General features: G+C 39.3%; 2 protein-coding genes across 2 annotated transcripts; one reads left to right on the top strand and one right to left on the bottom strand.

Moving 5' to 3' along the window:
* Positions 1–917: 917 nt before the first annotated feature.
* tmem100a (transmembrane protein 100a) lies at positions 918–4,532 on the bottom strand. Its single transcript, XM_074696715.1, has 2 exons — positions 4,302–4,532; positions 918–2,143 (listed from the first exon to the last, which is right to left on the bottom strand). Exon 2 carries the CDS (start codon positions 2,054–2,056, stop codon positions 1,646–1,648), a length of 411 nt encoding a protein of 136 aa, XP_074552816.1. The 5' UTR covers positions 2,057–2,143; positions 4,302–4,532; the 3' UTR covers positions 918–1,645.
* An 800-nt stretch (positions 4,533–5,332) lies between these two features.
* pctp (phosphatidylcholine transfer protein) lies at positions 5,333–8,894 on the top strand. Its single transcript, XM_074696644.1, has 6 exons — positions 5,333–5,508; positions 6,285–6,402; positions 6,894–6,973; positions 7,065–7,236; positions 7,319–7,386; positions 7,717–8,894. The coding sequence occupies exons 1-6, from the start codon at positions 5,380–5,382 to the stop codon at positions 7,789–7,791; spliced, it is 642 nt and encodes a 213-aa protein (XP_074552745.1). The 5' UTR covers positions 5,333–5,379; the 3' UTR covers positions 7,792–8,894.
* The last annotated feature ends 8,111 nt before the right edge of the window (positions 8,895–17,005 follow it).

Below are 17,005 nucleotides of genomic sequence, written 5' to 3'. Positions count from 1 at the left end.
CTTGATGCTAGGGTTTCCCCCTGTTTCCAGTCTTTATGCTAAGCTAGGCTGAATTTGTCTTTATGAATGTGAGAATGATTGGAAACCTTGGGGATCTGGCATAAAATGGCAGATTTTGGATCCAATCATGGCATGGTCACATTTCAAGCAGGTTGGAAAGGAACAAGTGTCATTTTACGCTGCTTTAAAGAGATTCAGGATTCATTCAGGAGCCTCCTCCACTGTTGCAAAAGTTGACGTCATTGATACAAGCAGGGTTTCTCCATCTAAAATGGCAAATTTCTGATCCAAAACAAAGCATGGTCACGTTTTACAAAGTTGTGCAAGGAGCAAGTTTCATGTTAACACAATTTTAAAGATTCACCAATTAGTGATGTCACAAATTGCACAAATCTTGTGTGAATCTCAGTTCTCACATGACTTTTTACTCATCTGTGTAATGTTTGTGAGGTGTTTTTTGGACTTTATGCTAGCTATACCCTCTTATCACCTGTGTTAATGCTAAGCTAGGCTTATATTGTCCTTGTGGAGGATCTATCCAAACAACATGTCAGTGAAGTCTAAATGAAAGCTGTTGAAAATTCTTTCAAAATTATGGGCTGCTAAGGGAACTGGCACTCCAGGAGCCTCCTCCACTGTTGCAAAAGTTGACGTCATTGAAACAAGCGGGGTTTCTCCATCTAAAATGGAAAATTTCTGATCTACAACAAAGCATGGTCATGTTTTACAAAGTTTTATAAGGAGCAAGTTTTATGCTGACATAATTTTCAAAAGATTCACCAATTAGTGATGTCACAAATTGAGCAAATCTCATGTGGTTATCTTGTGCGTCCCTTCTGAAAGTGAAAACTAACGGAAACCTTAATGATCCGCTCCAACAACAGAGTGTGAATGAAGATCGATACAGTCTTCCCAAATGATTATGTTCATTTCAATGAGTTTATTAAATCTCATAACGTCAGGTAACAGTTTGTACATGCAAAGGATTACATCAAATAACACATATGCTACATTTTTACAGTAAAGACACAATTTGAAGCATTTAGAAGTTTAAACTTTGTCAACGTGGATGTGTTACTGATGCAGCTTGTTAATAGTTGTGATTAATGACTGAGTATGAAGACTTAAAGTGCCTTTAGAGAACATGTATAGTCTCTCTATGTATAATATCATGTGTTCTTCAATCTGACAGAGTATACTCGCAGATTTTAAACACAATCCTCATAATTAGTACCATACTTGTACAGGAAATTCACAATAAATCCCTGTGAGATTAGAGTTAATAAGCAGATATGTCCAAGTTGCAGCAGAGAAAAAGAGTCGTGAATCAGCGGCCTGGTTTTGAAACCGCAATCACTGCCATTAAAATCAAACAACCTCAGATTAATGGTCGACTTCCTCCTTGTCTCTTTGCACGGTTGTAATTTATTTTAATTGTGATACACTCCTCCTGGCTGCGTTCCCAGCTCTCCAGATGTTCCGTGTCTGTTTGACAAATAATCCCTTAAAATGTGTTCAAAGCTTTCAGTTCTGGGCCGTGGGAGTCTGCGGTTAAAGCTTTTACAGGTCAGAAATCTAACACAACATCCTTCCACTGCTGGGTCTCCAAATCCATCTCAAAGATTGGGAGGAAAAGAGCTCAAGTTCAAGTAAAAATACTCCTCTGGTTGGCGACTAAGGCAGTTTGACTCTCCCGTCTGCGCTCCTTTTTTCGATCCATCCTTATCTTCCAGCAGACGACGCTTGACGCCAGGAGCACGAGTCCAGCTGAGAGGAGCACGAGCCCAAAGTAAGAGATGGTTGACCCATGTGAGTTGAAGCTGTAAGCTACAGCGGTGACCACGATCCCGGCGATGAGGACAACCACGCCGAATGGGACGATGCAGCGGTAGCAGGACAGCTCTGCTCCGCCTGTGGCTGCAGTCAGCTGGACTTCATTGACCAAAGGGACGTTAACCGTCGTCGCATCACGGGGGGCAGCAGGGGTATCGTTGTTGTTCGGTTTCTCGGGGGTTTGTGGTGTTCTCATGGCGTCCTTGTTGGCTTCTTCTGGCATCGCAGGATCAAGGGGACTTCTTTAACCAACTGCCGGCGCTTCCTCTTGTTGGCCTTTTGTCTCTTTCTCTTACTAAGGCCTCCGAGTCTGCAGAGAAAGACAGTCAGTCTAGAGTGAGAAAATTCTGATCAGATGCAAGATGTTTCATGTCTTTAACGCTCAGATTTCAGACTATGTAAAAATGAGTTTTAAAAATCCAAAACATCTATTCTGAATTGAAACAGTTGGAGGCAGTGATGGGTTAAACTTCTTGATCAGAGCCTGACTCAGCTCTCCAGGAGAGAAAAACTGACCCTGCAGATGCTTTTTGTTACAGTTCAACCCACATTTCACAATTCCAACAACAGTCCCTCAACACCACACGCTGCTTTAAAGTAACCTCTCTCTGCACAACCCCAGCCGCCTCCTGACCCAGCCGGAGGAGCCGTCTGAATGACGCAGGAGCGCTGGGCCCAGCACGAGCTGAGACATTCCCTGGAGAGCGCAGGATATGACATTACAAACTGCTCCGTGAAACGCGAGGAGCCTCGAAATCACCGTCAATTTCACAAGCACACATTCCTGGGCCTTCATCACGTCTGCTGCGTGGAAAGCTGGGATTCAGAGTCCGAGGACAAAAACAAACGTTTAGTCACAACTTGATGGGTGTTTGATTGTTTAGTATCAAGGCCTCTTCAGTTCTGATGTGGTGTCCTTTAAGTTTGGGTTCTCCACCTTGAGGCTGATCTTGATGTTCAGATTTCCAAATTAAAAGATCATTCATCATTTTAAACTGGGGTTTATTTTTGATAGAAGAAAAAATGTTCAGCAGCTTTTCTTTTTAATTTTCTTCATGGACGGAGGAGTGGAAAACTCTTTGAGGAGTAAAACAAACATCTCTTTGGACTGAACATAACTATACAGTTTTTTTCTTTTCTTTTTTTGATGTAACAAGAAATTTTATTACCATTACAATAAATCAAACGCACAATTAGTATGTATGTTATTTCCCCCCAATTTAGATTTTGATGAAGCAATTAAAGATGAAAAACATGAGAGATCACTTTTTGGTGTAACATATTTACGTGTTTGTTAAGAAACAAAACTAAAGCTGTGTTCCTACATTTTTAAACTGATAAATAAATCCAAGTGGCTTTTAGAGCAGTGGTTCTCCAGCTTTTCATGATCTGCTGGCACAAGTTGACATATTCTTAAAGGATCGTTGTTTCCAGATGGTTTCATGCACCAATTGTTCGGATCATAAGAAAACTGTGCTCCCTTATTCTCTCTGTGTGTCTCGTTTTCTGGCGGAGTGAAAATTGACGATAAAGGAACTCTTGAACCATCTCTTGAATCCTTGATTTCTACAACCTTTAAAATTTAACCTTATTTCCATGTTTTAAGTGGGGCAGAAGACGCTGCTTTGAAGCCAAGCTCTGGTAGTTAAAGATGCTTTTGTTCATTTCTGTGCAACAAAACTTCTTAGAAATAAATTTATGCATTGAAACTTGTGAAGAAAAACAGACTTAGTGAGACAACTGTTTTTAGACTCATATGATCTACAATATTACAAATAACCTGACATTTGCTGTCCTGGAGAATCACTCTGAGGACAGATATAGTTTTACAATATCACAACAGTGCCTTTTTATTATGGTACCTCATTTTTACATTTTAAAGTGTGCAAAGAAGAAACATGTTTAAAAATTAGAAATGATGTTGAACTAAAACTTTAAGTTTAAGCCTGTTAGAAATTAGGTTTAGTAGGTTTGGCATGGGGAGATTCAATGAAAACATTTGTCTCCAGTTAAAACTGTCCACATTATAACCCATTACAAGATTTTTTGTGGTTCCAATTTGAGGTCCAATGTTCTCTGAAGGAATTACAATTTGGAAAATTGTTGCATCCCATGGTAACATTTGTAATGTAACTTCACTTCTTTTTTGTTAGGAAAAAATGTTATGTTGAAGCTGAGAGACTGCAGATAAAAAATATTCACAACTGGTACAAAACCTATTAAAGATAAGCGTTTTTGTATGATAACACTGAAATTGCATGGTTAATGTGAAGGAAATGGTTTTTTGTTGAATTCTGCTGAAATTGTAAGATTCTGTAATTACGACCAGCAAACCAATCCCATTCACCCCAATATAAACGAATTAAATCAGAAGCTGATTGAAGTGCAAGAGCTCCCCTTCAAGTCAGGCTGTTCTGGTAATCAGAGTTATTTTTCCACGCTCGACACACAGCAGAGACGCTCTTTACCTCACAGCTGAAGTTCTCCATGTCGCTCCTCTGCAGCACGAAACTTATCTCAGAGTTTGACTCTCATTCAGAGTCATTCAACAAAAAGTGGATGTTGTTTTCTTCCCCTGAGGTAAACTCGAACAAACCAACAGTGTCTGTGAGCCGGGCTGGAACCTGACTCCCTCTGCTCAGTCCTCAGGTTCAGGGCTGCGGGTCGGACTGCCATCCCCATTGAGAACAACTATTTCAAGTATCGATGACTGCAGTGTGAAGTTAGAAACAAGAGGAGGATACCCACTTCCGGTTTTCCCTTGGAAAATAGAGCTCGTGTTTCTACCAATTTCTACAAAGTTGATGTTTTGGTTATTTTCTATGAAGCAAAACACATTTTGACTCTAGAAATAAGTTCAGCTTACTTCGGTCATAATTTAACACCTTACTGACCAACATTGTTTTATTAATTGATCTGCTGTATATTGGTCATTTGCTTTTTTTTTTTTTTTTTTTTTTTTTAATTCACCTCTCCTTAATGTGAATGTGCAACCAATTTTGGAGCTTGGTTCAGAAAAAATGAATTTATTTATTTGATAATTAATTCTAAAAATTGAAGACCATTAAGAAAAACAATTGAGCTTAATTAAGCAGAACAAAGAAATAAAACACAAGCTAACCAGTGGTTCATTAATTTATTTACATATCAACTTATCAATTAATTTATTTATTGCGGTTTTTTTATTTGTTTATCAACAAGCATTCTTATATTACTCATTTATTTAGATGCCAACATTTTGATTATGTACGTAATTGTTTATTTAATTATATTTCATAAACTAATTTATAGGATAAAGAAAAGGACAACAAAACAATACTGAAAAACAGCCCGATAAAATTTAATATGATAAACAAAAAAGAAAAGTTAGACAGAATAACTTGTTATTTGAAAAAATCTGGGGCTGAGGTCTCAGTCTGCATGTAAACGAATGGAAAATGTCCTATCATCCCTGTAGCGTTTCATATTTTATTCTGAAAGTCTAAACTCGAGGTATGCGCTCTCACTGTTCGGCTCTTTCCGTGTTTTCGTCAGGTGGGAGCCGTCATGTCGCTGCAGTTTACAGATGAGGAGTTTCAGAGCGCTTGGAAGGAGCTGGATGAGCCGCAGCTGGAGGGAGGATGGGAGCTTTTTACCGAGACGATGGGAGTGAAAATATACCGGCTTTATGACAAGGTACCACAATAAACCTGAAATATGAACGCGGTGCTTTTAAAACGGAAGCAGAAGCGAGAGGCGCACTGATTGAATGGATTTCTCAATGGAGGTCTGGGTTTCCACCGCGGAGACTCACTTTCATCGTCAAAATCATCATTGTGCAGTCATTGAAAATGAGATGTTGTAGTATATATAGAATAATCTATTAATGCACAACATGAAAAAACACAACACCTGTCATCTCCTAGCGGCCAAGGTGAGAAATATCCGGAAACTGAGGGAGAAAAACGGAGCTCATAAAACCAGCTGTGCGTCGAACCAAACTTCATTCGCAAATTCGTGAATTTATGTTTACAGCTCTGTGGCTGAACATTTATTGTTTTTTTTAAATGGACCTAACACTTCTATGAAATCACAAGGATATGGTCTTCAAATCGGCGTATATTTGACACCTTAATATTATACCTTTAATTCATGTTGACACAGAAAGCTACCTGCAGAGATAAGACAAGGTTGTGTTGAGGCAATCAAATGCTATGTCATGTGGTTTTCCACTCCAGCATTAATGAACTTTGATTTCATTCAGGTAGTCGTGCTTGAATCTCTAAAACCACTGCTTGCACTTGCTGTTCTTTTGAAAACAACCCACCAGCTCTGACTTGTTTCAGTAAGAAAGGGTGTTACTGTGACTGGCTCTAATCAGTTGTGTGCTTTTGGGGATTAGTAACACACTGGGTGGGTGTGGTTTGTTGGCCTGCATTTGAAACAGGGAAACTTTCATGCTCTGTTTTCAGGAAACTGGACTTTATGAGTACAAAGTATTTGGTGAACTCAGTACCTGCTCTCCAGAGCTGTGTGCGGACGTGTACATGGACCTGAAATATCGGAAAATATGGGATGGGTATGTGAAAGGTGAGAAAAGACCTTCCGAAATCAAGTCCATGCTGTCATTTCCAGTCACATCTAACGGTCCCTCATCTTCATTTACATAAATGCATGGTTTTATACACTGAGTAACCCTTTTCTATCTTTCATTCTTGTTTTTGCGTGACTCTACAGTAGCCTAAAGGTAACACATTACTGTTCCAGTCTGTAGTTACAAACTGTTTCATAGCTCCTTGGTCCATGAACCACTTGCACCAGTTATTTGAGATGTAACAGGTAATTTAGGAGTCTGTTTTGGTGTAGTTTTTTTGTGATCTGTGTTGGTAGAAAAATCTGAATTTGTTGGCAGTAGTGCACATCCATCACCCACCATTGCCTGTAATTGCTGCTTTGCCTTTACCTGTCTCAACACCATATCCTCTGCTTCTTCATAATAAGAGAGAAAAGTGAACTTAAAAAATGTTTTCAGGCAGCATACTGGAAGGTTTAATATTTTATTTGATTTGTTTTCTCCTCAGAGCTCAATGAGGAGGACTTCAACGGACAGACTGCGATCTACTGGGAAGTCAGTTACCCGTTTCCTCTCTCGAACAGAGACGTATCCTTCTCCGTGTACCACGTGGCTAACACAATCGAGATGAGGCTATCATGAAGGGCACTGCTGTATTCCCTAACAGCTTAACTTTCAGTATGTGTACGTCAGGGAACGCAGGGACCTGGATGTGGACGGCAGAAAGATCTGGGTGATCCTGGCCAGAAGTTCTCCAGACACGCCGTGTGCAGAGAAGAAAGGAATCCTGCGGGTGAAAGACTACAAACAGAGCGTCGCCCTGGAGAGCGATGGAGCCTGTGGGACTAAAGGTAATACCTGAAAAAAGACTGCTATTAAAAGTGAGAAGCTAATATTCTTCTTTGTTTGATTTTTAAATTTGCTTGGTTTCAGTGTTTTTAAATTACTTTGACAACCCTGGAGGCATGATCCCGACCTGGTTGGTGAACTGGGCAGCTAAAGTAAGTCTATGCAGTATTTCTTTAACTTTATTAAATCAGGTGGAGAATAAGTGAACAACAATTTAGTCTCTCTGTGACATCTGGAAGTTTTGGTAAAAAACTTTTTCCCACAGTCATGTCAGATGATTCAACTTTGCACATGTTCCTGTCGACCTACTTGAAGAGATCTTTGGCGAGGGTATTAAAAACCATGTTGACGGGTTTGCTCTCAGGCCTCATAGACCTTCATCTCTGCCTGCTTTATGGGTTTTCCATCATTACTGTTTGCAGATGTGTGTTGTGGGTCCATGTGTCTGTGTCCCTCAGTGAATGTGTGTATTTCTTTGACAGACTGGAGTTCCAGCTTTCTTGACAAACATGCAGAAAGCCTGCAGCGACTACGGGAAGTTCTGCCAGGGGAAGTGAAGCAGCTGACGGAATCGTTCACGCACAAGGGCTTGGTTTAACTGTCCTGTTTAAAGTCTGGTGTTTTAAAAGCTGTATGATTGAATCTGTTTTGTGAATGGGGTGAATGGGGCATGCTGTGGGTTGCTGTCGACTGACTGAGGCATGATGAGCATGGCCAACCGCCCTCATGTATAGGCTGGAGTGGAATCAACTCAATGCTGTATTAATCTGTATTTACTGTCTTTCATGTGCAATCACTGTAAGCTCAGGATGTCAGAGCGGTCCTGCACTGTTTTGAGCTTTGTTTTTAGAAATGAATTAAATGTAATGTTTGTACAGAAGCCCTGAGAGCAACTGAGAGAAAAAAAAATAGTACTCGTCAAATCATAATTTTATTAATTTTATTTCTGCTGTTTGTTTTAAATTTACAATCAGAAAAAAACAGTTTAATTCTCTTGAAGTTCTGTTTTTTGGAAATTTAATTTTCTTTAACAGCAGGTAAAAAAAAACAAAACTGTTTGCTGTAGAAGAGAAAAAAAGGAAAGAGTTTGTTGTTGTAGTTCTCATTTCAGCCACTAGAGGCTGCACCACTCCCCAGTGTTCTAACCCGAGACATTAAAGCACTCTCCTCTATGCACTCCTAGAAATTATAATTTATTCCATCGGATTATTTTGCTTTTTTGAGTTCTCAATGTCATTAAGAACAAAAAAGAAAACCAACAGATGTTTTTATTTCATGTGTTACCCTCACTTTTCTCTCAGAGCTTCTGTAAAAGCTGTGTCTGTCTTGAAACACTGATACAAAAGCATTATCTTGTACCTCATTTAAAGTGAAAACCAGTTTTATAAGAGCCTTGCACAGGTCATGTAAAGGTCACAATACGATTATGATGACGTTTTCCTGATTTATGATTGGTTCACACGCTGGAAGAAACAGAACGTGGGATTATACTGTACTGTAGCGATTTTGACTGTACCTCAGTACCTCTATGAAATCAGGTGTACTAATGTAATGTAGACATGAAATACTTATTACTGTGTAATACTGCTGGAATGAAAAGTTGTATTTAAAATTAATTCCTAAAGATCAAAAAATGTAATTGTCTTTCATCCGTTTTTTTTCATGACAAAGCTTTGTGGTGATGGGAATCATGAATTTAGTTTAGAAGTATGAATAAATGATAGATAATTTAACAAATGGTATAGTAGAGAAATCAATACTGTGATTTGATGAAGAGAATTTATTATTTTGAGGGTTTGTGTTGTAAATTCAATATATCTCTGTAGCACCTTTACATGATTCACAGTTTAAAAAAAAATACTTTAACCGGCTCAGTCTGCTGTCTGAAACCACTCCCTTCAGTTTCTCTTGCTTTTAAAAGCATGCATGATTACATGCTTCCCAGAACCTAACATTCTGGGAGCATCCCCCACTGTTGCCATGCAAGAAAGTAGTGTTTCTCATTTTGATAAAGAGATTCACCAAGTTGTGATGGCACAGTTTGAGCAAATTGTACGGAAATTGAAACCAGTGTTGACAATTCAAAAATAAAAATCATCTAACCTGTGAGTATAAAATATAAGACAAGCTTAATTAGTCTAAATCAATATACATGTATTCTTGTATTCTTGACTGAAAAAGAGTTGATTGGTACACATTCAGTTATTTCTTCATTAGTGCCTTGGATGTGGATACTATGTTGGAACTTCCCAAATAACCTGCATGGCATCATGTAGAGCAGCATCATCGAAGTTTTGTCTCATTGTTTCACCTTTTCGTGTCCCTGCAGCGTCGTGCACTCCATTAGGTGACGTCAACAAAGGCCATAGCAGCTCAGGGTTTAGGGTTTGGGGTTCAGGGGCTCAGAGTCAGGCCGTCATATTCCTGCGCTCTTTCACCTGCACGTTTCCGCGTGGGTCACGTGACTGGAAGCGATGGATTTGTTCTGCACACGTTCTGCGCCACAAACAACTGTTTATAAATGAGCCGAAAAAACACCCAAAAGATAACAACGGTGGAAGAAGAACGTTTAAAGTTTCAGGCTCAACTTCTGCTGCACAGAGCAGGAGAAGGAGCAGAAATGAGACCCGAGGCTGGAGAAAGTCAGAGGACCAACTGGAGATAACACTGGAGCTAACTTTCGTCAGAGGCGACAGTGAGGCAGAGGAGGCCAGTGGTGCATGAACAGGTATTCACCTAACCTTTTTATTCATTCATTTATTTATTCATTTATTTGTGTATTTGTTTGACTTCCTTTTTTTAAAATTCAAAATAATATGCCAAAAAAATGCAAACTTGAACTGTCAACAATTCCATGTTTATTTACGTTCAGTATGGTGATGGGTGTAAGATAATACTTAATTAATCCTTCAAGAGGAAAATATGCAGTCTTACAACAGCAAAGTGGACGCTGCAAACATTACCTTAGGAATATTCATTCATTCATTTTCCATATCGCTTACCCTGTTCTGGGTGGCTGGAGCCTTTTCCAGCTGTCCTAGGGCGAGAGGTGGGATGTAAAATAGAAAGAAGTGTATCTAAAGAAAAATATGCACAGAACTACTAAGGAAACACAGGTAAACTATGTGTAGGAACTTTTAAGATAGATGAAGAGGAGTGAGATTAATTGATTTGCATCAATAAAAAATAATAATTGTTGCACATGAAGATCACAGAGTGTTGCTGGACTCTTGTTCTTTAGATACAAATGATATGATCAACAGCAGCCATTGCTCCTGTGTTTTGGAAGGGGGCCAGAGGCTTTGTTTCAGTTGTATTGGCAGGTATGTTATCATTTATCCTACACTCAGTGCCAGCCCACCTCATGAAGCCTCAGAGGAGTTCTCATTGGAAACAATGAATTGTTGGGTCATTTCCTTGCTGCCCTTATACTCCTCCTGATTTCTCCCTTTTCGCGCCGATAAAAGTGAAACCACCGCGACACACCCGCACACAGCGGCTTTTTTCTCTCTTGATGGTTTGTTGGAGTTGTGAAGTGTGGGCCCAGATGTTTCCTGAAGGAAGACGATGGTGGTTGTTTCCTGTGAGGTCACCTTTCTGAGCAGGGTGTTACAATTGACTCTGGCTTCACTGTCTGTCACCAGCCTGTCAAACAGCCTGTTATGGTAGAAGTGTTGTGGATGGGTAGATATAAACAGTGTGTTTGTTGTCACATAAACTATCTATGCCTTCATAAATAAGAGGGCAGTGGGAAAATTCTTTTTGAATTCAAACTCAAGACAATTCAAGCAAAACAGTAAATTAACTGGGTTAAGTCACTTTAGCACAATTCCGGAAGCGTTTGGATGAAATGTTTTGGTTGATGTTAACTGCGTGTATTCCATGTACATCCCATCATGTGCCCACATTTTACTGGAAATCTAGAATGATTTCAGAGTTTTGGGGTTTAGTTTTGGAAATGCAATGCAGAGAAATGCATGAAGACGAGATCTTTCCTGAAGAAGTATTGGTCTCTGACAGTGACTGATATCCAAAAACTTTATTGGCTACATTACTGATGAAGCTGAATATCAAGAACTGGCCGTATTCAGACATCGTCGAGTAACTCTGATGTTGTAGTAAACTGTGTGCTCTGCTCGTATTTTGTGAGGATCTGACATAGATAGGATTTGATAGGAGGAGATAATTCAGTTTTTTCTTGTATAATTAAGTTAATCGATGTATGGAAGTTTTATTTTTCAGATGAGGTGTGCTTCCTGATTTCTAATACAGGGTCTTGCAGTCTTTGAGGGTGTTTCTCTCAGCTCATTTCAGGGAGAACTCTGATGTCTTTACACCCTCTGCTGGTCGGAGAGATGAATTGAAAGTTTAAAGAGTTGCCTTTAGTCTCTTTGGGGGACTTTATACTTTACACAGCATTGTAACTGAAGTCTGGAGTCACATGAAAAAGCACTTTTTTCTTTGGAATTGCGGATGTACAGAGATGCAGATGATGAGAAACAAATCAGTGCTTAGAGGTAAAAAATGGAAAAGATGTGTTATTAAGTGAAGTTTTCATTCCTTATCCGGGAGATCTGGAGGTGTTGGTGTGAAGTTTTTCCTCATTTTTATTGTATTTAAAGCAGACAGAGGGCGCAGACCTCCACCAAGCATATTGTGATTGTCACCAACACTTTAGTCCTACTTTAATGTTATACTCCCTTTCAGCAGACTGTCTGCTACAATTTGGTGTTGCATTTTTGTACGATAATTTGTTTCCTGACAGTGTTGAAAATTATGGTGACCCATGACCCAGATATGATGACATCTGTCTGAAATTATAGTGACCTTGTCTTGTATTGTTTTACAAAGCAATCTGAACATTTATCATGGAGTTATATACACATATGGTGAAAATGGTCCTATCTCACAATGTTAAAGAGTCCTTTAAAAAAAATCCTGGATCCAGACAGGGATCCGGATCACCTCCTAAATTTAATCACTTCTTCCTTATTCCATTTTAAACATTACCTGAAAATTTCATCAAGATCCGCTTGTAAGTTTTGGAGTTATGTACACAGACAAACAGACAAACTCTCCCAAAAACATAACCTCCTTGGCTGGGGTAATTTGCGCTAAAGACCAGGTTGGTGACAAATCATTTTTTGAGACCTGTTAAAAGATCATATCTGTGGTTTCATTTGCTTGAAAAGCATCTTTTACCACCATTTATCTCATCAGACAGTGCTCAGCTCAGCCTGTAATGTGAACTGACTTGATCTGAGCGCTGCGATCTTGTTTCCTTTACAGTTGTCGTCTGATTTTCAGGGAGAGACAGCAGCAGCAGCAGTGACAAAAATCAGACGTCAGATTCTCCTTTAATGCATCATTTTATCCTCTGGAATGTCTCGGGTGAATAATACTCCGTCCTGGAGTCTTTCCACTGCCAGTCGCTCACGAATGGAAGACAAATATATTTCTTGGCCGGCCGTTGTGTTTGGGAGCGAGGTTCTTTTGATTGGTAATACACCGGGCTAATTAGCTTAAGAAAGTGATCTAGTTTTTCTACTGGACTCGTGCTCCCCCCTTCACGTCAGCTCAGATTTCCCAGGTGCCTCGCTGTCTGCCAGAGGTAACAAAATAATGGCTCTGCTTGGAAAGCGATTTTTCAACCTGTTTTTTTTAGTGATTTTCAATAGATCTGTGTGGTAGATATGAGTTTACACAGGGGAGTCTTTGACCCTCACCACATTTTTTTTGGTCATTTTTTTCTTTTTGTGCACTAATCAGCTTTGTTCAGAGGGAGGAGCTCTGCTTATGCAGATTCACATGAAGACTCAGCGGCCACATTCTGCAGAAAGGGAGACCTGATGGGGCTAAACTCAGCTCAGAGTTGGCCTGTTTGATTACCTCATTCGGGACAGTAAAAGGTGTAGTGACAAAGCAATGTTAGTAAAGTTATATGACATCAAACACTTGGACTCCTGCTGATAATGTTGTGACATATCTCTGACATTTATCCCCGGGCCTCATGAGTTACATAACTCAGTTTTCATTGCATTCAAGCAGCTTGACGTCAACATCAGTGCCTGTATTTCTCAGCCAGTCAAATAAATCAGACGATGAACATGTTGAGCCTCAGTGAATCATAATTCATCAAACAGTTCTGAGTTTTAGCGGTTATTTGAGATGAGAGGTTTCCTGTGAGAGAGTGAGTTGTCTTCAGGCGCTGTGATTTACTCATGATCTATGTCTGCGTTTATGAGCTACATGAAAGATGCTGTACGATCAGATTTTTCCAGGAGTGTAATTGTTTTTGTGGCTCATTGTTGCCTGCGTATTCGTTAAGTCCCATGAAGAGGCAAATCTAGCCAATGACATTTGGAGAAAATAAAAGTAATTGCACTGCACTGCTCGACCAGTAGAGGGCAGCAAGCTGTGCTTGATTGGTTTTATTGCACTGCCGAAAGAAACAAGTGCTCATGGTGAAGATGTTTCAAAATGCTTGTTTTAAAGCATGAAGACGTCAGAGATTGACCGGTGTTTTGGGTTAAATAGTGACCTTGTTAATTGAGGACTTTCAGCCAAATGCATCCTTCGCAACAGTTTTGGATTATCGTTAGATACTTATCTGATGAAGCTATTATGATGCAAAACCAATGACTTCCTCTGTTTGAACAGCTGTTGTAAACTGGATACTCCCTGACACGTTCAGCTGAAGGTCCTCAGTTTTCAGGGTCACTCTTCAAACTGTCACACTATGAGAGACACATTCACACTATCAGGATCAAAGAAGACCACTGGTTAGTAGTTATTAAACCCAGTCAACCAGAGCTGGGGGTGATAAGAAACATTCAGCTAGGGCAGGGGTCTACAACCTTTAGTTGAATAGGAGCCATTTTTCCTCAGCGCACCTGGATTCAAGTCATTCAGGAGCCACAAAATCTACTTTATCTTCACAATAAAGACAACAAAGTGGATAAATTCTATGTGTGGTTAAAATCTAGTAAATAATTATCCAGACAAGAAGTTTTATTTAATTTATGAAATTGTACATGTGATGCCTTGTTTTTTCATGTGTTCAAAATTTGCAAAAGATATATTAGATTTTAAAAAAATGTAAAAAACTTGCAACAGTTTCAAAAATGTGCAAAAATGATTTATAAAGATGAAAAATTTGTGAAAAAAAACAATAAAAAATGCAAACATTTAAAAAAAAAAAGAATTTTCAAAAATTTTCAAAAATTTCAATTGTGAAACTGTAAAATTATGCAAACATTTTGTGATTCCAAAAATTTTCAAAAATTTCACAAAAGTTATCTAGAAATCTGCTTTTTATTATTATTTTTTTTTTAAATTTCATCGAAATTTCAAAAATGTTTAAGTTGTAAACATTTTTTGAAAATTTGAGGGGAAACAAAAGCAAATAACACAAAGTCCAAACAAATTTTGAAATTTAGAAAATTCTGCCAAAATTGTTTGGGATTCTCTGAATTTCAAAAATTTGCAAAAGTTGCCCTCTCATGTTCAATGATTATGCTTGCGATTAATACTTAGTTCAACAAAATGTTAATGCATTTTTTGTGTCTTTAATCATCAATACCCACTGTAAGAAAAATAAAAATTCTCTACTTCAGTAATATTTTTTAAAGCTTCAGGGAGCCACTGCAAAGGGGTCAAAGAGCTGCAGGTTGCAGACCCTTGAGTTAGGGGCACCGCCTCCTAAAGTTCCTCAGAGCAACCCCAGTTCCTGTAGTTGAAAAGCTCCTAAAGCAGCGTGAAATGTTTCGGAGACCTAAGAACAGTTGCTGTACCACCATCCTTTGGCCTCTCTTGTTAGACTTTCTGTCTCATGTGATCTAGTTTTTGAGTGATGCTTTAAAAAACACAAGCAGTACAATGATTTCTGAAAGCAGTTCCCAAAAAAATGACACCAGGTCTGCACTGTAGACGACTCCTCCATACACCTCCATTGGATGCAGATCTGTATTTATGAAGCTGAACTCTGCAGCCTGTCTCTGCTTGTTTAAATTGAGGTTGCGTAACAGAAACACTCACGAGCTGCTTAATGCAAGCGATTTATTTTCCTGTGAGTATTTTTCTTGTGTTCATTAAAAATAATTGTGATTTTTAACCCGAGCACACCACAGGCTGGCACCTCCTCTGAGTCACTGCAGCTCCAGCATGAAGCTGTGCATACCAAAGAGGGACGACTTGTGTTTACCTCAGACCGACGGCAGACTGACTGAGGGTCCTCTCCTCCTTTTTTCCCTCTGTGGTTTCTGGCAGCCAGCACCAGATTCCTCCGTGTCTATCACTGCAATCAGCAGGCCAGACCTGCAGTCAGCCAAGCAGCTTGAGACAAAGCAGCACGAACGGCTGAACACAGAGGAGGTGAAGCGTTTCTTTCTGGATCCTGAGAGGAAGACTGAATTTTTTTCTCCTCTCAGCTTCATCAGAATCTTCAGGACAGTCCTTCATCTCATCCTCCATCAGCCAATCCTCAGATGATGAACTTTTCAACACTATCTTAAAAATATGAGTATTTTTTCCATCCTGTGTGTGATTTACGATTGGCTCCTGAGCTGATTCATCACAGACTAAATAAAAACGTCCACCAACCTCAAATTATGTTGCTCCCCCCTCCCCTGCCTCTCCTTTCTCTCCTTCTCTCACCCATAATCATAAAACCAAAGTACGTGCTGATTCGCTAAATGTCTCATTTAAACGACAGAGGGTGTAAAGCATCCAGAAAATAAGAGTGTCGGTTAAAAATGCTTGTAATGCAGAGACATGTTTACCAAGGAATGATAAATAGCGATGATTTTTACTGGCACCATCCGAGTGCTTTTCTTGGACCAAAGCTTTACCTTCTGTGATTATTTGGATAACACTAAATCAAACCTAACCTCTGAAGAAATACAAGAGCAGCAGAGAAACAAGGTGAAGTTTTTCCCTTTGAAAAATGAATGAATCTGTGACCTGTGGCTGGAGGCCGTATATCTCAGAGTTTTCAGGAAGGCTGTGGAAAAAGTGTTGTAACGATACAGTCGGCAGGTTTAGCTAAGGAGGATAATTCTTGTAAAAGCTCTTTATCAAGGATTTCTTTCAGCGATTTCTTGTGCTCAAACATCCTTTTACCATCATCTCAGACTGATTAAGTCAAACCTCACCTGTCCCTCAGGTGTCTCTTGATACCAGGTGAAGAGTGGTCAGTTTCTGCTGTGAGACGGCCTCACTGACCCCGCCTCCTACTACGCTGCTTCTGTTTTTGTCTTTTATGCAATAGGTACATTAGCAATACCTCCTCTACAGCTATGTTTGTTTTTGAGTTGAGTTTGTGTTGTTGTCAAACTTTCGACTCTGAGCTTATGGACGTATGTGTGCAGTGACGGTAAAATTGTTTGGAAAAAAACATATACACTTTTTTGCGTAAAGGGAAAATAAAAAGGTGTACCCCTGTGTCCATAAATATCTTGTGTCATGCACAGATTGACGGACATGAAGGTGGATCTGCGTGTGTATCCCACTTTGTTTTAATAAACCATGACCCACACTCAGAGGTGTCAAGTAACAAAGTCAAAATACTTTGTTACCTTTAGTAAAAAATTGGGGGTATCTATACTCTACATGAGTAAATATCTTTTAGCCGACTATTTACTTGTACTTCTTACATTTTCAGGCAAATAGCTGTACTTTCTACCCGGCACACTTTAAAAACAGCCTCATTACTCCTGTTTTATTCCAGCTTGTCAGTATTCAAAAAGACACACTTCAAAAAAAGTAACAACC

Source organism: Halichoeres trimaculatus, unplaced genomic scaffold (genome assembly GCF_033239565.1).
Source record: "Halichoeres trimaculatus isolate MK-OKI-2021-1 unplaced genomic scaffold, fHalTri1.1 fHalTri1_scaffold_20, whole genome shotgun sequence".
NCBI classification, from domain to species: domain Eukaryota; kingdom Metazoa; phylum Chordata; class Actinopteri; order Labriformes; family Labridae; genus Halichoeres; species Halichoeres trimaculatus.
Note: the sequence above shows the minus strand (reverse complement) of the source record. Positions and strands in the feature narration are given on the sequence as shown.